Here is a 24,716-nt window from a genome sequence, read left to right on the forward strand (position 1 = left end):
AGATGGGCAGGGTCTTCAAACAGAGTATTTATCCTCTGTTTTTACTGTGGAGACACGAGGACCAGGGAACTTGGGGCAGTCAATGGAAGAGTCTTGAGGGCAGTCAGTATTATGGTCAAGGAGGTACTTAGACCTGATGCGTATGAAGGTAGAAAATCTCCCAGGCCTGATCAGGTATACCTGATGATGCTGTGAGAAGCTATAGGAAATTATGGGTGCCCTTTCTGAGATTTACAATAGCCTAAAGACTGGAGGGTGGCAAATGCGGTGCCTCTATTTAAGAAGGGCTGCAAGGAAAAGCCTGGGAACTACAGAACACAGAGTCTAACATCTGTGGTCAGATAGTTACCAGAGTATTTGAGGGATAAGATAGACAGGCATTTAGATGAACAAGGGCTGATAAGAGATAGTCAGCACGGTTTTGTACATGGGAGATCGTGCCTCACAAAACCGAGTTTTTTCAAGATGTGACCAAAAAGATTGATGTGGACACAGCTGCCAACATAGTCAACCACAAGGTAGGCTGCTCTTGAAGATTGATCGCATGGGATGCTAAGCGAGATAGCCGAATGGATAACAAATTGGCTTCCTGGAAGGAAATAGAGGATGATGGTGGAAGGTTATTTTCCAGACTGGAGGCCTGTGACAAGCAGTGTGCCTCAGGGATCGGTGTCAGACCCATTGCTGTTTGTCATGAATATCAATGATTTGGATCAGGGTGGGTGGTATTGTAGGTAGTGAAGGTGGTTGTTAAAAATTGCAACAGGATCTTTTACAACAGGATTAGGTTTAAGAGAGTTATGGATAGGGACAGAGAGGGCCCACGCGTTAAAATGCTCAACTGCTGCAAGGCCAACTTGGAAGGTATGAGAGAAGGTCTCGCTCAAGTTGACTGAAGCAGGCAACCTGGGCACCCAGGAGCGGATAAGGCTGCAAAGAGTTGTAAACACTGCCCAGTCCATCATCGGCTCTGACCTCCATACCATCATTGGGATTAATCGCAGTCGCTGCCAGTATCATCAAGGACCCACACCATCCTGGCCACACACTCATCTCTCCGCTGCCTTCAGGTAGAAGGTACAGGAGCCTGAAATCTGCAACATCCAGGTTCAGGAACAGCTGCTTCCCCACAGCCATCAGACTATTAAACACAACTTCAAACAAACTCTGAACTATAACAGCCTATTGCACTTTATCAGTTTATTTATGTGTGTATATATATATATTCAATGATATATGGTCACACTCATCTGATCTGTATTTATGCCTACAATATTCTGTGGTGCTGCAGCAAGCTAGAATTTCATTGTCCTATCTGGGACACATGACAATAAACTCTTGACTCGACTTGACTATTTGTGGGGAAAGGAACATCAGTCAAGTGGGATGTTTTTAAAAAGTGTGCTGACATAAGCTCAGGATATGTAAGTCCCCGTTAGTGAAGGACAAATCAGGCAAACTTAAGGAAGCTTGGCTGATGAGGGAAATTGAGGCATTGGTCAAAAGATTTTATAAATACACTAGACCAGGTGCAGACCCGTTGAGCCCCTTCCCCAAGGCAATATTCCACCACTGACCCATAGCCCCCAACTGCGCAGGGTTCCCGATGTGACGCCAGAGATCCCCGTTGAAATGCAAGTCACGGCAACCCTCCCTCAACTGCGCAGGCACGGCTGGCAAATGGGAACACGACATTTTTAAAGTTTAACGGTGAGGGCGAAAGATTAAACAGGAACTTGAGGGGTAATTTTTCCCCCCCACACACACACACACACAATGGTCAGTGGGTATATGGAATGAGCTGCCGGAGGAGAAAGTTAAGACAGGTACTATCATAACATTTAAGAGACATTTGGACAGGTGTAGGTTTACAAGGTTATGGGCCCAGTGCGGGTGGATAGGGCTCGTGTAATTGGGGCATGTCGGTTGGCGTGGGCAAATGGGCCGAAGGGCCTGTTTCCATGATGTATCACTTTATAATGTCAATAATGTCAAAGGTATGTAAAAAAATATGTAAAGGTATTCTGACTGTCAAGATATTCAGAGTTGAATGGAGTGCAGGGGAGCAGTCATCCATTGTGGACCTATTATATCTGTAGCAAATTGCCAGGAGTCTAGATTGTTCAGGTCGGCACAGAAGTGAGCCATAACCACTCTTTCAAAACACATAATTGTGATCAATGTTAGAGATACTCCCGTAGTCACTGCGAATGGCTACTTTAATTTTCTTGGAGACTGCAATATGAAGGCTTCTTTAACAGCAGATGGGGGACAGTTTTCCGATGAAGCAAATGATTGAAGACGCCACAATCACCTGGCATTCATTTGATTGAGATTCGTGCCCATTTTGAAATTCTCCCTTAACATCCCAAATAGCTCTGCAGAAATAATACTTGGCCTTCTTGTACAGTGTGGGGTCATTCTACTTGAAAGTCTTGGATCTGGACTTCCCAGTTTATCCAAGGTTTTTGGTTAGATTAGACCCTATTATCTCTGTTGACCATAGTTGCCAATGCATTTCTTGAAATCACTGACACCCTAGGTATACTCATTTAGAGTCAGAGTGTGCAAACAGGTCCTTTGGCCCAACTTGCCCACAGCAGCCAACATGTCCCTGCTTATTCCATACACCCACCACCTTTTGTGTGAAAAAGTTACCCCTCAAATTCCTATTAAATCTTTTCCCCTTCACCTTAAACCCATGTCCTCTGGTCCTTGATTCATATACTCTGTACAAGAGACTCTGTGCATCTATCCCTCTCATGATTTTATACAACTCTATAAGATCACCCCTCATCCTCCTGCATTCCAAGGAATGGACTCCCAGCCTATTCAATCTCTCCCTATAGCTCAGACTCACTTGTCCTGGCAACATCCTCGTAAATAGTCTCTGTACCATTTCAGCTTAACATCTTTCCAATAACATGGGGCCCAGAACTGAACACAATACTCTAAATGCAGTTTCGCCAACGTCTTAAACAACTGCAACATGACCTCCCAACTTCTATACTCAATACTCTGATGAAGGCCAATGTTCCAAAAGCCTTTTGGACCATCTTATCTACCTGTGACTCGACCTTCAAGGATCTATACACCTGCACTCCTAGATCCCTCTGCTCCACAACACTCCCCAGAGCCCTACTAGTCACGGTGTAGGTCCTGCCCATGTTAGACTTCCCAAAATGCAGCAACTCACATTTCTCCATTCTCCATCAACCATTCCTCAGCCCACCTGGTCAATCAATCAAGATCTGCTGTAATTTGTAATTGTAATTGATTTTATTAGCCAAGTATGAAAACAAAACCAAGTATGTAAATCATATGAGGAATTTGATTTGCCAAAAAACACCCATTTTTGTATCATGAGAATACTTGCTCATCTTGCCATGATATAGATGACAAACAATAATGGAACCAGCACTGAACCCCAAGGCGCATCACTAGTCACAGGCCTCCAAACTGAGAAGCAACCTTCCACCATCACCCTCTGGTTCCTTCCATGAAGCCAATTTTCGATCCAGTCAGCTATCTCTCCTTGGATCCCACAGAATTTAACCTTCCAGAGCAGCCAACCATGTGGAATCTTGTTGAACGCTTTGCAGAAATCCATATATACAGGTCCAGCTCTGCCGTCATCAATCATTTTTTTGGTCACATCTTCAAAAAACTCACGATTTGTGAGACGCAGCCTCCCACGTACAAAACTATGCTGGCTATTCCTAATCAGTCCTCGTCCATCTAAATACATGTATATCCTATCCCTCATAATACTATCCAGTATCTTTCCAACTACAGATATTAAGATCACTGCCGTGGAGTTCCCAGCCTTTTCCCTGTAGCCCCTCTTGAATAGAAGCACAACATTTGCCACTCTCCAGTCTTCTGGCACCATGTCTGTATTTAAAGATGACTCTTAAATTTCAGCCAGGGCGCCTGCAACTTCCTCTGTAGTTGCCCCACAGTGTCCTCAGATATATCTGATTTGGCCTGGGATATTTGTTTATCTTCAATTTAGAAACATAGAAAATAGGTTCAGGAGGCCATTCGGCCCTTCGAGCCAGCAACACTATTCATTGTGATCATGGCTGTTCGTCCCCTATCAATGCCCCGTGCCTGCTTTCTCCCCATATCCCTTGACTCAACAAGCCCCTAGAGCTCTATCTAACTCTCTCTTAAATCCATCCAGTGACTTGGCCTCCACTGCCCTCTGTGGCAGGGAATTCCATAAATTCACAACTCTCTGGGTGAAAAAGATTTTTCTCAGCTCAGTCTTAAATGACCTCCCCTTTATTCTAAGACTGTGGCCCCTGGTTCTGGACTCGCCCAACATTGGGAACATTTTTCCTGCATCTAGCTTGTCCAGTCCTTTTTTAAGTTGGATGAAGTGGTCTTGAGGGTACGCATCCTTGTAGGGTGCTAACACTGGAGACCACTGACTCAGTGCAGTCCTGAGGTTGACCCTCGGCCTCCTCGGACCACGACTATATTATCTTTATTGTTGATTCATGCTTCAACCCCTGTCTATAAGCTAGAAGTTGTAGCACCAACAGACTAGCTGAAATGAGGACAAAGGATGGAGCAAAAGGTGTACATGGCAGCAGTGCAGTATTGGTCTGGAGTACAAACACCCTATGAGGATAGCCACCCTCAGATTCAAGAGTAAAATGTAATTGCTGGCCTAGGAAAGTAACTGACAAGCCCGAGAATGTTGAATTAGGAATGTGCAAGGCACCCGAATTGGAGAGTGCAAAGAGCTGAATGGATTGTGGGACTGAAGGAGTTTTTTTTTTTTTTAAAGTCACAACAATTCACCCATCTTTCCAATGTATATTTCAACTCCAAAATCATAATACATGTCTAAAATTCTGTTTGAACTGAATATTTCCCCCCAAAACAGTTGAAGTTCAAGCTCTTGAACTGGACTTCGATTTCACCCTCAATTCATCCCGTCTGATAATCTGTTGATGCTGCTCCTGCTGGCATTCAGAGAGGGATGAAATATGAGACACCAATGAAGAGATTAATGCAGCAGTGGTCAGAGGGCCCACCTCAGGACTACCTTTAGTTGGACGGGAACATGTTCAAGAACACCATTCATTGAGCAACAGTAATAAAAGATACCAGAAAGCATGACAGATTAAAATTAATCATGAAATTATGACAAATGTTATTCCTGATGCATCTCCTTTATATAAATCAATTTAGATATTAGAAATTTCAGGAGACCATTTAAAAAAGTTTAAATGCTCCTGAAAAGTCTTTCAAGTTCAGTCATTTTCAGAAGCCCATACATTTTTATTTGGCAGCTTTACAAACATATTGTTTCCATTTTAGGCACTTCCTACCATTCCAATTAATTGAGGTTGTAGTTGATACCAATTAATTAGTGGGTAGGGATGGAATGTGAATAATTGCAATATCTGCTACAGCAAGATTAAATGAAGATGTGTAGATAAAGACACATGAAAATCAACCGGCTGTGACAATACTTTATACAGCAATTTTAACATTCAGAAACAAATTTGGATACAACACAGAAGTTTATTTAGATAAAAAAGATATTCACACTGAGGCATGAGGAATGAGTAGTTAAAAGAGCTAAAAGGTTATTTTGAGGGTCACCTTAAAAGCAGGAAGGAGTGAAGTCCAATTCTGCAGTTGGGCGCGGGGCTAAATTATGGGAAACTGAACAAGGCTACTAAGAATATTTAAATGATTTATTAGTGGACAGAGAGTAGACACAACATAATAGATTGAATACTACAGCAGAGGTTAGGTTGAGTTTACATTTGAGGGTCAATGATGGAGGAAGATAGGGGTACCGGTAACTATATATAACAAATAACTCGAATGATCATTTGCACAATTCCTTATTCAATTTGCAGCCTTATTGAATGGATATTGAAGAAGTTTGTTAATGAATAGAGTATTATTGCAGGAATTTAATGGGGATTAGGATTTTAAAAACTCACGGTATGAAAGATGCAAAAGAAGTGACAAATACTGAAGAAGATGGATACACTCTGGTAATAAGGACAAGTGGTAATAAATAGACAGGTGAGTAACATTCACCTTGTGTAGTGAAGAAGCAAAGTTAAATGACATGTTGAGAGTTAGTGGTAGATCCAATTGCAGTGAATCAGTTTCCCCATTGCATAATTAGATGAAAACGACATATCCACTCAATGTCTGACAATTCAGAGGCAGTGAAGTAATCAAGAGGTGGCAGAGAGGCAGCTATATAACATTAGTAAACAAATTAAAGCTGCAAGGAAATTCAAAAACATAATATCTGGTTTACTTACACTGAGACTGAAGGCGAAAAACCTTGTAAAAAATCCCACAAGCTTAATTGCAGGGAACAATCATTTGCACAATTCCTTGTTCAATTTGCAGCCTTATTGAACTTCAGAGACTATCCCAACATTTAAGAAACAGTTAGGCAGGTGCATGGATAGGACAAGTTGGAGGGATATGGACCAAATGCTGGTAGGTGGGACTAGTGCAGCTGGGACAATTTGGCCAGTGCAGGAATGCTGCGCCGAAGGACATGTTTACACACCATATCACTCTATGACCCAATGACTCTTTGACTCGACAACTCGTTGTCGTTTGCTCTTTTAGTTGTTACCCGTTGTGAGATGGTTATGAAGAATTGCAGTGGGATCTTGATCAATTAGCCAAGTTGGCTGAGGAATGGTTAATGGAATTTAATGCAGGAAAATGCGAGGTGTTATATTTAGGAAAGTCTAACATGAGCAGGACACACAACGAATGGCGGGACTCTGGGCAGTGATGTAGAGCAGAGGGATCTACTAGTGTAGGTGCACAGTTCCCTGAAGCTGGAGTCGCAGCTTGAACGGGTGGTCTAAATGTATTTTGGCACATTGACCTTCATCAGCCAGAGTATTGAGTATAGAAGTTGGTAGTCCATGCTGCAGTTATATAAACCGTTGGTGAGGTCATTTAGTATGTGGTGTTCAGTTCAGAGCACTGTGTTACAGGAAAGATTTTGTCAAGCTGGAAAGGGTACTTAGAAGATTTACGAGGATGTTGCCAGGACTAGAGGGCCTGAGCTACAGGCAAAGGTTGAGCAGGCTGGGACTCAATTCCTTGGAGCGTAGGATTGGGGGGGGGGGGGGGGGGGGGGGGTGATTCTTCGGAGATGTATAAGATCATGAGAGGAATAGATTGGTTAGATCCACAGAGTCTCTTGCCCAGAGTAGGTGAATCGAGGACCAGAGGACATAAGTTTAAGGTGAAGGGGAACAGATTGAGTAATCTGAGGGGTCACTTTTTCACACAAAGCGTGGCGGATGTTTGGAACAAGCTGCCAGAGGAGGCAATTGGGCAGAGACTAAAACATCACTGAAACAGTAATGCCTAACTGTTTCTTCAGTTTAGGAGCAATTAGGATAAGCAAGAAATGCTTGCTTTCCCACCATCATTCAACTATTGCAAGAGAATGAATAACTCAAATTAAGAATCACCAAGAAAATTATAATGGTGCTTCAAAATAATTTGGGGGCTTTGAGGAAGAGACAAAGAACAAGCCAACGCACTTAGAGGATATACGAGCAAGTGGATTGATTGTGCACTAAATTGATAGTTGAATGTACGGATCGCACTTATACTTAGTACTACTTATACTTAGTAGTAAGGTCAGGGGGCACAAACTATGGATAGGTGGGGTACATTCCTTATTCCGAAGGGATATGTGGAGAGCAAACATCATTTCTAACAATACCAAAACTCACTCACACTGCATTTGGAAGCTGCATGGAATAGGATAGATATTGGCAATATTATTTCTTAACAAGCAAGTCCGTTGGGAGGATCAATGATGGAGGAAGGTAGGGGTAACTGCATATAACAAATAACTCGAATGGTCATTTGCACAATTCCTCATTCAATTTTCAACCTTATTGAAGAAGTTTGTTAATAAGAGGAGAGTATTGCAGGAATTTAATGGGGTCGAGGATTTTAAAAACTCACGGTATGAAAGATGCAAAAGAAGTAAGTGACAAATCATGAAGAGAAGGGAAAGAATATGCAATGTATGGACCAGGCAATGTTTACAGAGCTGCCAAGTTTTGTCAGAGCATTTCAGTGTTCTAGTACCTGAAAATCAGTATTTTGCTGAGGAAATCAGTATTTTTACGCAGTGCCATTTTGCTGAAAAATATATTTTACATGTGCAGTCATACCCGTGTAAGAGTACAAGAATGCATAACTTTGCTACCAATTGACATGTCTTCTACGCACCTTACTTGACAGTGCATTCATTGCCATCTTTTTGAATACTGCTGTTTGAACGGCTGCTTCCTGCTTTTAGCACCAGATGGTAGAAGCCTCCCTCTCTCTCTCTCCCTCCATCCATCTCGCCCTCCCTCTCTCCTTCTTCCCTTTTCTCCCTCTTATTCCCCCCTTCCCTCTCTCTCTCTCCCTTCCCAATCCTCTCCCCTCTCTCTTTCCCCCTTGAGCCCATCCACCATCCTGAAAAATCAAGGCCAATCCGAATGTAACTAATCCCACTGGTAACTTTTCACCACTAGGCTTATCCAGAATTCTACCACTGCCTGAAAAATAATCAAAGGCTCAAAGAGAATTCCAAAGACTCATTGTTATACAAGAATTTTCCTGAAGTCTGTGACCCATAGCGCCATGTGTAAAGCCCATAGCACTCCAGCTGGTAGCGCTATTTTTAGAACCCAGAGCACTGTAGCCGACAGCTCTTAGTTTAAATTCCCACACGTTAAACTGACAGCGCATTGTTTAAACCTGGAGCGGGACAGGCAGCTAGAAGGAGAGAAGGAATGGGTGACATTTCTGGTCGAGACCCTTCTTCAGACTGAACTGAACATATTTAAAATCCGTATTTAACAACGCAAAACCGTACATCCGTATTCTAATCGCATTTCCGTACAAAATACGGAAAATCCGTACTTACTTTGCAGCTCTGTGTATGGTAGTAAAGCACACATGCAAATGGACATTTTTACATGCCCCCCTGGTTGAACAAGCATGTTAATATTAAAAGTGGGACAATTATATTTCTGATACATTTCCCTAAATGTTAGAAGTCATTCAATTAATTTAAAGGAAGTTTAAAATTATTTATCTGGATAAAATAAGATAAATGAAATTAGCTTCATCAACTCAATATTTATTTATTTTTTAAAGTACCTTTAACTTTTGTGTGGGTACCCAAGATAGGATCTGAAGAAACCATACAGGCCCACCAAGGATAGCCAGATACTTTGGACCACACCATGTCCCCGACATCATATTTCACTGGGACATCCTTCTCCTTGGTGTCTTCATCTTTCGCGTCTTCGTTCATTTGGTTTTCTTCAGTCTATTGGTAAAAGTAGAGGTGTCAGATTGAACTTCAGAAGTCAATTCTTAGATAATTATACAATGACTGACGTGTACATATGTATATTTTTTAAATTCAAAGTTCAGGTGCCAGTAAAGAAAAGCTATTACTTCTAATTACAACTAGTTACTCTTAAATTTGTAACATATTGATATTTCACCCATAACATTGGTTTTAGATCTACAATATCATTGAAACATAGAACAGAATAAAACTAATTTTAATTAGCAAGTTCACAAATCTACCTTGGTGAAACATAAGTCGTCCAAATGGAAGTATTTAAAAAGGAATTTCGTTCAGATTGCACAGATAATACAAAGATGAACAGCACATTATCTGAATGCAGCAGACTTGAATAAGCTCATGGGCTGCTTCATCCATGTCACTTTGTAATTTTTTATATACTCTGCGAGGCACTTTTTACTTCACGCACTTCCTTTGCTTAATTTTGTGCCCAATGATATTTCAAGTTGGGTGCTCAGAGGATTAGAAGCATCATTGCAAATTATATTTAATGGAACTATCTAATCTATAGTACTGCTGAATGTATTAATTTTGTGCATCATTATGCCAGTTAATTTTCAGATTAAAAAAACACCAAAGGACTACCAACATTCATGAAATTTTCTACATAACTGTCAAGGCAGATCAAAATAAAATTATCTGAAATACTTTGAGCTATTTTAATATAAAATACAAGACCAAAGAAAAACAGGAGATCATTGTTGGTAGCTTTCTAAACGTGTCCCTCCGTTTCTAGCCTAATCAGATTCTAATATGTTTGGTTCTTTGCCCGAGTACCTCTGGGACTATCTCTTCTCATCCTTTTCCCCAATTCATCACAGATGACCAAATTCAATGACCTTCACAGCTTATAGCTGCATATTATGCATCCGGAGAGTACCCGACTCATATTGCAAGAAAAAGGTTAATTCCCACAGCCTGCAGTAATAATGGAGAAGGACCAGATAAAAAATCTCTGATTGGTTATGGAAGGATGTATGCACTTGGCCAGCGCATACAATAGATTCCATTAAGAAACAAAGCTGAGTGACAGTGAAAAGTGTGATCAAGATCCAAATAACTGAAAACTTAACACATAGTGAACTTTCATTCGAGACAACCCTGGGGAACATCATCCTTGAATCTAATCTATTAAGGCGCATAAGAAGTTTTATGAACTCGAAAGAATGTGGTGTACAAATCTGATTTGCCTATCCAAAAGAGAATATGATAGAAGAAATACAATGAAGGGTTTTTGGATTGATTTCTTGGATGGGGAATTTGACCAATGGAGGGGAGATTAAGCAGATAGTGCCTATACCCTCGAGTTCAAAGAGTGGCCATGCTAAATTGTACAAAATTGTTACAGGCCTTGGCAGGTAGATACAAGGATGAAGCTTACACTAGCTGCATTGTCCAGAATGGAGGTCTACAGTGTCACAGGGTAGAACCATTGAAGGCTAACAAGAAAAAAAAAATCTTCAGCGATTCTCTGGAATTGTCTACCTCAGAGGCTGGCTGCAGTTACGCCATACATTCAAGCCAAAGACTAATACATTTTGGGATCTTGTTATTGTAACTTTCCTCTTTACTCAAAGTGCAGTTGGGATAGCTGTTAGGCCAATGGTATGGTTCTCCTGTACAAGGTGGGAAGTCCTTCCAGCTGCAGACGATCCTTAGATCATCCGAGATAATTTTTGATAGAAGGTAAACTGAGGCAGAAAGTCGATGAGCGTCCATCAGGAAGGATAAAGGGAGTTACAAGGGGAGGTTGGACAACTAGAACACATTAATTTTGTGGATTATAAAAAATGATTCTTTGAGACTCTTTCTATACCCAGAGCAAGCTATAAATAACTAAATGTTACATTTGCTTTAGTTGACAGTGGATGAACACAATCCATTTTAATTACACATCTAAACATTTGAATCTCCACCATAGACGAAAACAGCCCATATGACTTTTTCCAGAAATCACATGTCTCAATCCTAGTTCAATCATAATAAAAGCAAGATGACAAATAATGACAATAAGTTTATGCTGCTGTAAAAATGTGACCAAGTTCCCAAACTCAAAAGTGCTGCTGTGAACAGTAATCAAGAAATCAACACTTCCTTCCCCCTCCCCAAGAGCAAGGAAACAGAAAAAAATCACACAAATTAATTGAAAGAGAAAATTCTAGAGAAGCAAATACTGCTGTGGATATTCAAAGCTAAGATTTAATAACCTACTTCTATTGATTACCAGAGTCGATACATTTTCCTTCAATTTTTCATTACATTCTCTAAATGTAGTGAAAATATAGTACTCTGATCTTACTGGAATATCGTTTAATTAAAGCATATTTCATTTTCCTCGATTAAATGAACGTTTAACAGAATTGCAGTCTTGAGCAATCACCCATGTTGTCATGTAGCTGGAATTAAGTGGTTTCACTTTATACACTATAAAATTATTCGGAGTTCTACTAACAGCTGAAGTGTCCTGCTAGTTTTAAGAAAAATAAACTGGAAAAAGATAATCAGCATAGGATCAATGGTAGAAACATGAATGATCAAATAAAGTGCAATTAGTATGGATCAAGATAACATTTTACAACCTCACATATTTCAATAGCCTGTCAATAAGAGTAAATGCAAAGATAAATCAGGAAGACTAATCTGACGTAGTGTGGCCTTTGTTCAAAGGGTCACATCATGCTTCATCGTTAAGATGATTAGAAGGGATTAACACTGGAGAGAAAAAAAAACAATTCCGTGACTGTTAAAAGTGATTGCAAAAATCCCCAATTAGCTATTCCCATACAAAATGAACCATTGTTAATTTTGAGTAACAGTGCATTTCATCTTTGAAGATCAAGCCTCAAATGAAAATTCAATTTCCCTCCAATGTAATGAAGAACTTTTCCAAATGAATGGTCACATGAAGTTCTTTTCTGTTGGATTAATCCAACCCAAATATAAATATAATTCAGGCAAAGGCCACAGCAGACCAGTCTAAAATCAAAAATAGAAGTTTGACCTTACAGAATTCAAAACTAATTGAAGCTAACAAATTGAGCACAGACCAAGAAATTGAACGTGGGGCCTTCTTTGTTCATGAAGTTCATTTGAAGGGAAGGGTTAATCCTTGTTTCTCTTTTCACAAAAGCTCCTCACCCAATGAGTATTTTGATCATAATGTGTTAGTTGAAATAGGCTATTTGGCCAGAGACCATGCAGACCACTGATCACCCATTCTCATGATTTTCTGTCTCATCCACTCCCTATACAATTGGGACAATTTACAGAGGCCAATTGATATATAATCTTTGGGATGTGGGAGGAAACCAGAGCACCCGGAGGAAATCCACGCTGCCACAGGGATAACCTGCAAATTCCACACAGACAGCACCCGAGATCAAGATTGAACTCGGATCTCTAGTGCTATGAGCCAGTCATAACAGGTACAACACAAGTGTACTATTTAAGAGAAAAAAGACTGGTCACCAAAAAAAACAGGACCATCTCCCAACCATTTTGTAATTAGCAGCATGGTGCCACAGCTGGTAGAGTTGCTGCCTCACAGTGGACTATAAATCCAGTCTTTCAAAACGAAGGAGAGACATCCACAGGCAAGAGAGCAATGTGCCATTTTGTTCCATTTCTTTAAAGCATTAAATTTTAACCTTGATTAATAAAAATCTAATCTGATTTATGTAGGTTCATTGAAATGAGAGACCATTTGAGGCTTGACATGCTCAATGCAGAGTTAATGTTTCCCAAGCTGGTGTGAACCAAAGGCTGCACTATTAAAACTTGAACTTGCATCAGTTTTATTTTTAGCCATTAAATCTTCCATATCCAATAGCATTTTAGGATGCAACCTTTTCTGATAGTTCCAAAGAATAAGTATCGCTTGTCAAAGCTATTTCTTGCTGATCCAAAGCTACCTTTAACGAGACGATACAATGGTGCTGATGGGTATAAAATGGGTAAAACAAGTGGCTGCTATAAGCATCTAGAATAACTCAGACTTCAAGCAGATATTCAAATTCAATAAGGCAAAGAAATTGCAAGAATGCAATAAGGCAATCATGGAAATATATGTCCTGCAAACTACCATTCACAATTCAAAACCTGTAACGATAAATCATTGGCAATTGAAAGACCAATGGCAAGTTTTTTTGTTTTTTAACTTCTTACCAGAGAAACCATTTATATGATTGCAGTTTTGCTATTCAAGACAAGTAAAAAAGAAAAAATATATATTTTCATCTTGATTTGTTACAACAATGTTCTCACAACCTTAAACACCTAATGCATGGCCTCACAACATGTTTAGAATGGTTTAAAGCAAATTTGGGCAAGATAAGAGTAAACCCAGAGTGTAAATGCACATTAGCCAAAACCAACAATTTGTATTTGTTTAATAATTTTGATAACAAAACCACTCCATGCTCAAAAACCTGGAAAAAAAGGGTTTCAGAAAGTGTCCAAAAGGAGCAAGAAGAAAACCAGAGCTCGAGGTTGAAATAACAGCTTCCAAAGTTAGGGCCAAGGAACGTGCAGGAAGGAACTGCAGATGCTGGTTTAAACTTTAGACACAAAAAGCTGGAGTAACTCAGCGGGTCAGACAGCATCTCTGGAGAAAAGAAATAGGTGACGTTTCAAGTCAAGACCTATTCCTCTTCTCCGGAGATGCTGTCTGACCCGCTGAGTTACTCCAGCTTTTTGTGTCTATCTTAGGGCCAAGGAACTGTGGATGCAGTTAGAAATGGAGAAAGTTAGAAATGTAGCAGAGTATATAGCAAATGTACAGAGAAATATGTATCTGAGCAGATAGACATGTGAAAGACATCAGTTCGGACAGTGCAGCATTCATCCAAAACTTGTAAACAAATCTCAGGCTGAGTTATGTCTTTAAGTTCCTTCAGTTACATCTGAACTCATGACTTCCGATTCTGAAGTCAATATCATCTATATTACTAAAGCTCTTCTCGCATGTATATGTACCTGCACCAATGTAAAGCACTTTGGCCAACGAGAGTTGTTTTTTAAATGTGCTATATAAATAAAAGTGACTTGACTATGTGTATATGTGTGTCATCTGGCCACAATCTGGTTAATTCTTATTTTCTTCCAAACGCTAGGCCTTCCTACTCACCACCATGCAGGCAACACCCCAGCAACCTCAGGCGAACATGTGGCGAACGCCTTCCGATTTTCACACATTCTAATCATATATGTTTTCCCTCGACGGGATAAACATCTTCCCGTCGCATTCCAACCTATATTTGATGTTTTTTAGGGTTTAATCGTTTATTTCAAAACATCAACTGTTTTCAGTGCCCCCCCCGCCCCCCATTATTATGATGGCTGGATGCATGCATGGAAACCCAGAACATGTTGACATATGCATGGCAGCTAACTGGTACTTCAATCTGAAACCACCAGCTTGCCATTAGCATTACCATGCTCATAGTATGGGAAGATGCAACAAATCACACAAATATGGCATTTATGTGTGCCCTTCAGCCCACTGACTCTGCGCCGATGCTCAATCTTCCGTAACCTAGTTCAATCCTACACACCAGCGACAATTTACATAAGCCAATTAACCTACGGGAAACAGGAGCACCTTGAAGTAAATCCACGCGGCAGAGAGAACATACAAACTACGCACAGAACAGCACCCGTAGTCAGGATCAAACTCAGGTCTCTGGCGCTGTAATGGGCCTGTCCCAATTAGGCGATTTTTAAGGCGACTGTCAAGTCGCAGCAGGTCGCTGAAAAATTGGCGAATGTCAGAGTGGAACACACACACACATCGCTTCCAGCCAGCCAGTTATGTAGGCAGGGTACAGGGCAAGCGGGGGGAAATCGCTCTCCAAGTGAAATTCACGCGGTGCAAAGCCAATGTGATACAGACGCACACCACAATGAACAGGAAGGTTGGCGCTGTAATTAAGACTGTGAAAGCAGTGTACGGGAAGGGTCACGTATGTCCTTTAAAAGAGGGGGGAGAAGGAGTGGAGACAACATTTAAGAAGCCAAAGGTACACGGCTGTGAAGCTCGGCGGACATTAACATTACCGGTTGGTTATCCTTGGTTCTGAATACTGTTTATGTTTCCCCCCCCCCTCCAATGAGCCAATGAAATTCACCGGTCAGCACCGGCGACAACCTACGACCTCCTGGGAACCAACTATCACTGCACATACGTCACGAGAATTCTCACTACTCTCCATGGCGTCAAAATTCTGGTCACCGTTAATTTTCCAACATGTTGAAAAATTAGCAGCAACCAGAATCAAGCCGTGACTAGTTACGAGAATGTGGGAACTACTCACCACCATGCAGGCAACACCCCAGCAACCTCAGGCGAACATGTGGCGAACTCAGTCTCCTGCAGTCGCCTAAAAAGTTGCGTCAGTGGAACAGGCCCATAAGGCAACAACTCTACCCCTGCCCTGATATTAAAATATACTCTTGCTGATGAATCACATTTAAAGTGTAATTATTGATTTACACAAACGGAGTAAATAAATTTACAGAAAACTGGTTCATGGTATCGACAACTCAGTTGTTTAATTACCCATTTTCTTATAACAATTTTAGAAAGAAATGACAACACAAGGAGAACTAATTTTAACTAAAATGTGTTTGGTCTTGGAATTAAATAAAATTGTGTTTGAAAGGCAGCAAATCCTTCAAACGTTGCAGTGGTCAGCCCAAAACAATGAAAATGATGAACTAAAGATAACACGTAAAGCAAGAATAAATTACAATGAATCCCAATATATTTGTCCATTAAAGTAATCATGGCTGTATCTTTTTATGTTTGAAAAAGTATTATGCTCCTTGGTCTTTCATAAAAGTGAAATAAACAGCTGTGAATTATAATAAGGAAGATGCTGGTTTATACCAAAGATAGACACAAAATGCTGGAGTATCACACTGGGTTAGGTAGAATCCCTGGAGAACAGGGATAGGCAAAGTTTTGGGTCAGTACCGTTCTTCAGCTGTGAATAATGTTTTGTAGTTAATTATCCCGTTTTATTTCTTCATGCTATTAAACTTCCATCCTAATAACAAACCATTGAAATCCACAATTTTGAATCATGCTGAAAATTGCAAACTGCACAGGAACAATAATATATTGGTCACCCATTCCTTCTATCGAGAGATGCTGCCTGACCCGCTGAGTTACCCCAGCATTTTGTGTCTACCTTCGATTTGAACCAGCATCTGCAGTTCTTTCCTACACTAATATATTGGTTTTTCATAACTGCTCATTACCCCTTCACCTCTACTCCATTTCAGACATTGGACTTAGTCCATGGAACTGATACTATATTTTGCACACTTTATCTTCTCCTTTGCTCTATTTATTGCATTTGAGTTTTACTTGATTGTATTTATTTATAGTATATTCCAATTGGATAGCATATAAAAAAAGCTTTTCATTGTATTTCAATATACATAACAATAACAAATCTAATCCTAAATTAAAATTCCAGAAAGGTATAAAGAAAACTGTGATACATGTTAGGCATCTATGATTCAAAACAAAGAAGAGTGTTGTGTTGCAAGTAGGCAAATAATTACAGCAGTCCCCAATTATTTCCAAATTAACAGACCATTTAAAATTTCATATAAAACACAAGAGGTTTACAGAAATGTGGTCCCGAAAACACATTAATTTAAAGCGCCAATATCAAAATTTTGAGTAACATTTGAAAATGTAAAAATACCATAAATATTACACAGATGCAAAGAATTACATGACAGTGAACTTTGTTTATTACAGAAATGTTCTCTGCCAAATAGGCAATTGTGCTATCTCACAATTACGTTCCTAATAAACCTCTTATAGTGAAATTTGGTATAAAGACAATTGTGTCAATAGGGGAAAAGAGGTATCAGAGCCAGAGTTTCAGGCTTGCAATAACAGTTACATTTCCCGCAGGATTTACAAAAATAAAGGTCATTGTATACAATGCATTATGCTGTTACTGCAAGCCAAAATACTAAAGGCTATATGGTACATTGTTTAATAGAGTAGCATTGCATGAGGGTCAACAGTAGCAGTTGCTTGTCAATTTCTATGGGCAATCGAGGTGAAAGTAGCAGCTATATTGCGAAGAGACAATGATGCCAGATTACAGCAGGGAGGTTAATCAGACGTCCCCCCTCCCTCCCCCCCCCCCCCCATATAGTGTTATGGAAACTCAAATAACATGGTAACACAAAAATAGTACTAGAAGTAGCAGTACGCTGTTTCTTAAACATATAATAAAATAAGCGCCAGAAAAACCGTCACCATAGATCAAACTGTGTTTAACAGTATTTTCTGTTTTTTTGATAGACTTCTGGCATCTCCAGTACATTTCTATTACAAAGCAATTTTTCTAACACTGAAACCGAGCACATGACAGCCATCTGGACTTAACACTGAGTACAAGAAGTTCAAATCAACATTATTACAGATTCTCAGTTCAGATTTTGTTTGGTAAATTCGGAAAAAATGTTCAACTCCTCCCATTTGTACTTCCTCCATTCCAGTCTTGTTTTCTTTTTCAAACAGTATTTATGACCTGTACAATCACCCTCTTTACATGTTTTCTGGTCTTCTGTCGAGCGAGACAAATCCCTGCAGCCTCCTCTTTCCTACCTCATTTCACTGCATCTAGAATTGTTTTCTAACAAAAAAATATTCATCTAAACTGTAACTGATTCTCTCTTCTAGCATCTGCAGTCTCTTATGCCTCCAGGACCTCCTGGGTTGTAATCACAGGATAAGTACACTTGCCAATGCGAGTGTGGCAAGACAAAGACGGTTTAATTTAATTCATGACCAAGGAGCTGGTGCCAGAGGGAGGGCTTGAGATGTATGTTTCTCTTGCATCTCTTTTACCCTTCATATATCTGAAAAAACTTTTGGCATCCCTTTTTATATTATTACCTAGCTTACTTCGTATTTAATCTTTTCTTCCCTTATTGCCTTTTTAGTTGCCTTCTATTGTTTTTTAAAAGCTTCTTAATAATCTTTGTTATGTTATATGCCTTCTCCTTTGCGTTTATACCATCTTTGAAATGCTTTGACAGCAACAGTGGCCTCGTTCTCCCCTCAGTATGTTTCTTCCTCTTTGGGATGAAAAGATCCTGCGTCTTCGAATTACTCCCAGAAATCTTGTCATTCCTGCTCGAGTCCCCTTCAAATCAACTTTATCCAGGTCCTCCCTCATGCCTCTGTAGTTATCTTTACTCAACAGTAATGCCCATACTTTCGCTTTGTGAGATACGATCTTCCACGTACAAACCGTGCTGACTCTCCCTAATCAGCCAGTCTATCCAAATGCATGCATACCTTATCCCTCAGAATACTCTCCAGTAACCTGCCTACCATAGACGGTTGGCTCACTATTCTATAGTTCACAGGCTCTTTCTTAAATAGAGGCACAACAATCACCCTCTAGTTTTCCAGCACCTCACCCATTTCTAATGATGAATCACATATCTCAGCCAGGGTGCGTATATTTTTTTCTCCAGCTTCCCACAGCTTCCCACTTGAATATTTCTAATCAGAGCTGGAAGATTTATCCACCTTTGTACACCTTAAGACCGTCAGAACCTCCTCGATTGTAATATCGACTGTTCTCAAGACACTTCCATTAACTGTCCCAAACTGAAATGGTGCCTTGGGTTTCCTTCATATTAAGCTCCCTAATCAAGTCAGGTTCATTGCACAACAAATTCAGAATTGCCTTATACCTAGTGGATTCGACCAGGAGCTGCTGAGAGCCCACCTTGTAGACATTCCACAAATTGTTTCTGTTGCGATCCACTATCAAACTGATTTTCTACTTGCATATTGAAGTCCTCCATTGTCTTTCTTACATTTGTTGTGGCCATTACAAAGATTTGTTTGCGAGAGGGAAGGGACTAGCAGCTCATTCCAGGGTTTTGATGTTTCAAATATGAGAGGGAAGTAAAAAAGGTGGAATAGTTGCATTATTGCTGCAGGCAGAGATTATGTACTGGAAGGTTCATCCATGGAGGCAAAATAAGAAAGGCATCATCACTCTGAAGTGGTTTTCTTTCCAGCAGGAGACTGAGGAACTGACACGGAGACAGATTATGGAAACATGCACAAACAATACCACTGTCATGGTAGGTAGCTTTAATTCCCACAAAATTGACCGGCAAGAATTTGTTCATGTAAAATTTGTTCTTGGAATAACCCTAGATTTTGGTAATGAAATAACCCTAGATTTTTTTAAGTTTGTCTTCCACTATCGGCAATTTTTACGTTAACATGGGTTTCCGCAACCTTAAAATTAAAATGAAGTACAAATTAAATCGTACCATTTAAATTACTTAATATTTTGACTATTGAAAAAGTCATCATTTTGTTTTTTAAACATATTTAACAAAACAAACATGGACCTGTGAAAGGTACTTGATGTGGCGTCAGGAATGCAAAACTACATTAAGAAAAACTCAGTGGGAACCACTTAGAAAATAACACCCAAAAGAGGACAAGAAATTATATTAGTTGAACATTTAGGAACGGCTTACAAAACCCACACTTTCAGATCGACCAACATAACCACAAACAGCATTAGCTAAACATCCATTAAAGCAGTTATAAATTTCCATAGGTCCCAGGTTTTCCAGAGTCAGTGTTGCAAAAACAAAACATGCTGAAACCATCCTTCAGCTTTGGGAGCTGCCTGATTTACTCAACAGTTCCAGCATTTTCTGCCCCCATTTCCCCCCAAATTTTCAGTAACAGCAATATTTTGCCATGGTAGTTTCAACATCATTTTCGCATTTAACCGAATGGCAGCAAACCAAATCAGCGTAAATTTGCTTGTGACATTAGCAAGAACATTTCAAATTTGGAACTACAAAACGGAAAAAATGTTCACACTTTCCAAAGACTGCAACAGGAACTCGGCATCAGATGCCATTAAGGTAATGACACAACAGCAACTACGTTGTCCATGGTTGAAAGTTCTAAAAGGCTTCAACGATCTAAGTTTACTGCAGTTGCATGACATTTAAGAGTGAACTTTACTTCAGAGAGTTTTAATGCTACAGTGTGCGCTTCAGTGAACTATTGTTGTTGAAGTAAATTGCAGTTAACATATTAACACTGCATCTCACATAAAGAAGAATAAATAAATGTTGAATTTATGATATAGGAAAGAGTTCATACTGGAGGAATGAATACCCCATGACATGACATTGCATCACTGAAATACATGCTGCCTACAGATACACCAATCTATTTGCTGTGCCAAGCTGCAACTTAGAAATGATTAAGAACGTTAACAGAATGTAACTAATTTTATGAATTTAATGGTACTCTTAAATTAATTATGGAAATAAAGGCTGCAGATGTATGTTCCATAATGTAACAAACATAGAAGTAAAAACTCATTAAAGCAGATAATTTAATACGTGCTCAAACGGATATTTCTAAAAAAAAAACAATTATAACAATAACTACAATTAACCACACTCACCTTTACTAGTTCATCAGGAGAACTGGATGTCTTGGATACAAGTGCCAGCTCAGAAAGACTTTGTTCAAGCAATGCATCATACTTCACACTTTTCTTTCTCTTACGTTTGTCTTGATTTTTTTCTTCGTCTTGTTGCTCCTGCTGTGCAGGCTCAAAGTCACCTATTTGAAGATCCCCACAAAGTGAAGATTCAAAAAGGGGCTTTCCATTTAAGTAAGTTTTAGTAATTCTCAACTTAATCTCCGGTGAACCACTTTTTTTAGGTGTTGTTCGAGGTGGTGTTTTGTTCCCTCTATTTTCTGTAAAGCATTCAATTAGAGAAGCTGCATGTTGAGATGGTGATTCTTCAACTACATTTGGCATGGCAGAATCTCCATTTAACATAAGAGAAGTTAAATCCTTTAATTTGTCCGACGCCCTACAAACAGAACTTGCATCGTGTCCATTTAATCGATGTATGACACCATCCTGTAGGGCTACTGTTAAAGGTGTAACAGCTTTATCAGTCAGTATGGAGAGCTCAGAATCCACTTCACCGTTTTGAGCCTTCTTATTAATACCAAGGATCTCTGGAACCTGTTTCATGGAAATGGGATTAATCAATTCCTGTGCCGTTGGCCGGGAACTCCCGATTACATTCTTCGGAAGTCGGATGGGCTGAGCCATGCTCTCCTGATGTTACCAATTTCAAACAGCTTCAGGTGAACAAAGAGATACAAGCACAGATTATTAAACGGTTCTGTAGCAAACAAAAGCCTTAATGTTGTGGTGTTAATTTGAAAGTGGTTGACGAGCTAGGGCACCAACATATTAAGAACAAGATATGAAGTTGTAGGGAAACTTATATCTTGAATTTATTAATCTAAACCCTTGTCTCTTGATGTGCAAGTACTCGAAATGACTGTATAACTGATTTTACAATTTTGTAACAACCATAAGCAAGATTGTGACAAATCTGAGGAAGGAAGGGTGCTTGTCCATTCCCTCTCCAGATGCTGCCGGACTTGTTGTGTTTTGCTCAATATTCCAGCATCTACAGTTTATTGTGTCTCCAAGTAGTCTATTCAAATAAGACATAAAAGATATTGCAAGATTTCAAACAAACCATGGTGAAGTGTACATAAACAGAAAAAAAACTTAAGTAACCTATCCAATTATATGTGCTAAATAATAAAATATGGACTTAATTTGTAAAGTAACAACATTTATCTATGGCGTCATTAGACAATTATAACTAATACAGCCAACTTTTCAGAGGAAGAGCAATATCTTGGACACATTGATGACTCAATTTCAACATTACCGAACAATACAAAGCAGGCAAAGTAGATTATGATGTAAAATTCAATCTTTTATTCTCATTCCAGATAACTTAAACTGGGAAAGCAGCTGAGATATTTGAAGCACAAAACAACTTCCACAGTGGAACCAAGAAAAATTCAGATTAACTCGTAAATTGCATGTGAACACATGGTAGCAACACACCATGAAGCCAACATAAGAACTTTGCCATCTGATCAAAAGCCCATTACTCATTGTTCAGCCTGATGTTGCATCTCAAGGCAAGTAAATTGTTTCTGGGATCAATCGGAGGATATATGACATCTTGAAAAAAGGATGGAGAAGTACCAATAAATTAAACTTTAATTCCAAAGCTGCATGCTGTCTTATTCAGACTTTAAAACGAGATATAGTATAGAAACAGGCCCTTTGGCCCGAATCCACACTGACCTAGATCCACACTAGGTCTACTTTGTATCATTTTCTCATCCACTCCCTGCACATTGGGACACTTTTGCTGAGGCTAAATAACTACAATCACACATGTCTTTGGGATGTGGGAGGAAACCGAAGCACCCAAAGGAAACCCATGCACTTACAGGGTAAATATGCAAACTCCATACAGACAGCACCCGATGTGAGGAATAAACTCGAGTCTCAGTTTAAATTTTATCTAGAAGGTTGACTAATACACAAACAATCTCCCAGAAATACTCGGGAACCGTGGATCTAGTGGGAGAGAGGAACTGAAGGGAATCCACATTAGTCAGGAAATGGCATTACGTAAACTGTTGGGACTAAAGGCAGATAAATCCCCAGGCCTGATGGTCTGCATCCCGGAGTACTCAAGGAGGTGGCCCGAGATAACGTGGATGCTTTGGTGATCATTTTCCAATGTTCCCTCGACTGCTGTGGACTGGAGGGTAGCCAATGTAACCCCACTTTTTAAGAAAGGAGGGAGAGAGAAAAATGGGAAATTAGACCAGTTAGCCTTACATTGGTAGTAGGGAAGATGCTTGACTCGATTGTTAAAAGATGTTATAGCAGCGCACTTGGAAAGCAGTGGCAGGATCAATCAAAGTCAGCATGGATTTATGAAGGGGAAATTATGCTTGACTAATCTTCTGGAGTTTTTTTGAGGATGTAACAAGAAGAATGGATAAGGGAGGGCCAATAGATGTGGTGTATCTGGATTTTTTTAAAGTCTTTGACAAGGTCCCACACAAGAAATTATTGTGCAAAATTAGAGCACATGGTATTGGTGGTAGGGTATTGACATTTACAAAGAACTGGCTGACAGGCAGGAAGCAAAGAGCAGGAATTAACAAGTCCTTTTCAGAATGGCAGGCAGTGACTAGTGGAGTGCCGCAAGGCTCGGTGCTGGTACCGGTTTTTTACAATATACATTAACAATTTAGACGAGGGAATTAAATGAGACATCTCCAAGTTTGCAGATGACACAATGCTGGGTGGCAATACGAGTTGCGATGAGGATACAATGAGGCTGCACGGTGACTTGGATAGGTTGGGCGAGTGGACAGATGCATGGCAGATGCAGTATCTATATATATACTTATAAAACTCTCAACTTGCCCTCTTCCGGTTTGCATTGTTTTTAAATTTGACAAAAACGGTACCCGATAGCACTACGATTTTTCGCCACCTTACTCGCCATTCTCCTGTGCTGCAAGTGCATCAAGATTTGTTCCGATCAGTGAAATATTACAAAACTTATTGGTCTTCTCTCCTGTCATTCGCCGGGACGGCGGCACCCCTTCCGACAACCGTTCTCAATCACCAGCGGCGAGAATAAAGCTGAAGGAGCGGAGTGTGGACGGGGGCTGTGTCCGGGGGCGGCGTCGACGACCACCACGACGAGCCGGGAGCTACTGAGTGCAGCAGGGGCCGAGAGATGCTCAGTGCGACAGGAGCCACTGAGTGAGTTCGGAGCCGGGTCCTGGAGCCCGTGAGTGCAGTCGGAGCCGAGGCCCGCTGAGCCCACACCCCTCCCCTCCCACATAAACCCCCACACATCCCCACAACCCTCCCACCCCACCGGTGGGCCACGCCAGCAGCAGGCCACAGCAGCGGCAGGCCATATTTTAAGTTATTCGCATTTTAAGCTTTAATAAATCCCTTTTCCACTTGTCGTGCCCGTCAGCTGCATGTTCTATGTCACAGTGGGAACCCATAGGGCAGGAATGGCTGCGCCACCGGAGAGCCGCTAAGAGTGGATGGGGGGAGGGGGTGTTGAGGCAGGGTAGGGCAAGGGGCGGAGTGGGGAGGAATTAGGGGTGTCACAACAAGAACCCGTCAGCCGCGCCTGCGCAGTTGGGGGCTATGCACGAGTGGTGGAATATTGCGTTGGAGGACCAAGCCTCACGTGTGAGAATGGGACCCAAAGGGTCACACTTAGTCTAGTAATGTGAGGTTATCCACTTTGGTGGCAAGAACATGGCAGATTTTTATCTGAATGGTGTTAGATTAGGACAAGGAGAGGTGCACCGAGACCTGCATGTGCTTGTACATCAGTCACT

General features: G+C 40.4%; 1 protein-coding gene across 6 annotated transcripts in view; it reads right to left on the reverse strand.

Annotated features, from left to right (window-relative positions):
• nsd2 (nuclear receptor binding SET domain protein 2) overlaps nucleotides 1-24,716 on the reverse strand; it is a 94,452-nt gene that overhangs the window by 66,046 nt on the left and 3,690 nt on the right. For 4 of the 6 annotated variants that reach the window (XM_033034451.1, XM_033034458.1, XM_033034464.1 and 1 more), the window contains exons 2-3: nucleotides 20,899-21,593; nucleotides 9,187-9,358 (exon numbers count right to left, since the gene is read on the reverse strand). In XM_033034451.1, the coding sequence (XP_032890342.1) occupies nucleotides 9,187-9,358; nucleotides 20,899-21,564 (838 nt within the window). In that variant the 5' untranslated portion in view covers nucleotides 21,565-21,593. The remainder of the gene's footprint in view (nucleotides 1-9,186; nucleotides 9,359-20,898; nucleotides 21,594-24,716) is intronic. The other 2 variants (XM_033034479.1, XM_033034485.1) reach the window with 1 other exon arrangement.

Source organism: Amblyraja radiata, chromosome 1 (genome assembly GCF_010909765.2).
Source record: "Amblyraja radiata isolate CabotCenter1 chromosome 1, sAmbRad1.1.pri, whole genome shotgun sequence".
Taxonomy (NCBI): Eukaryota; Metazoa; Chordata; class Chondrichthyes; order Rajiformes; family Rajidae; genus Amblyraja; species Amblyraja radiata.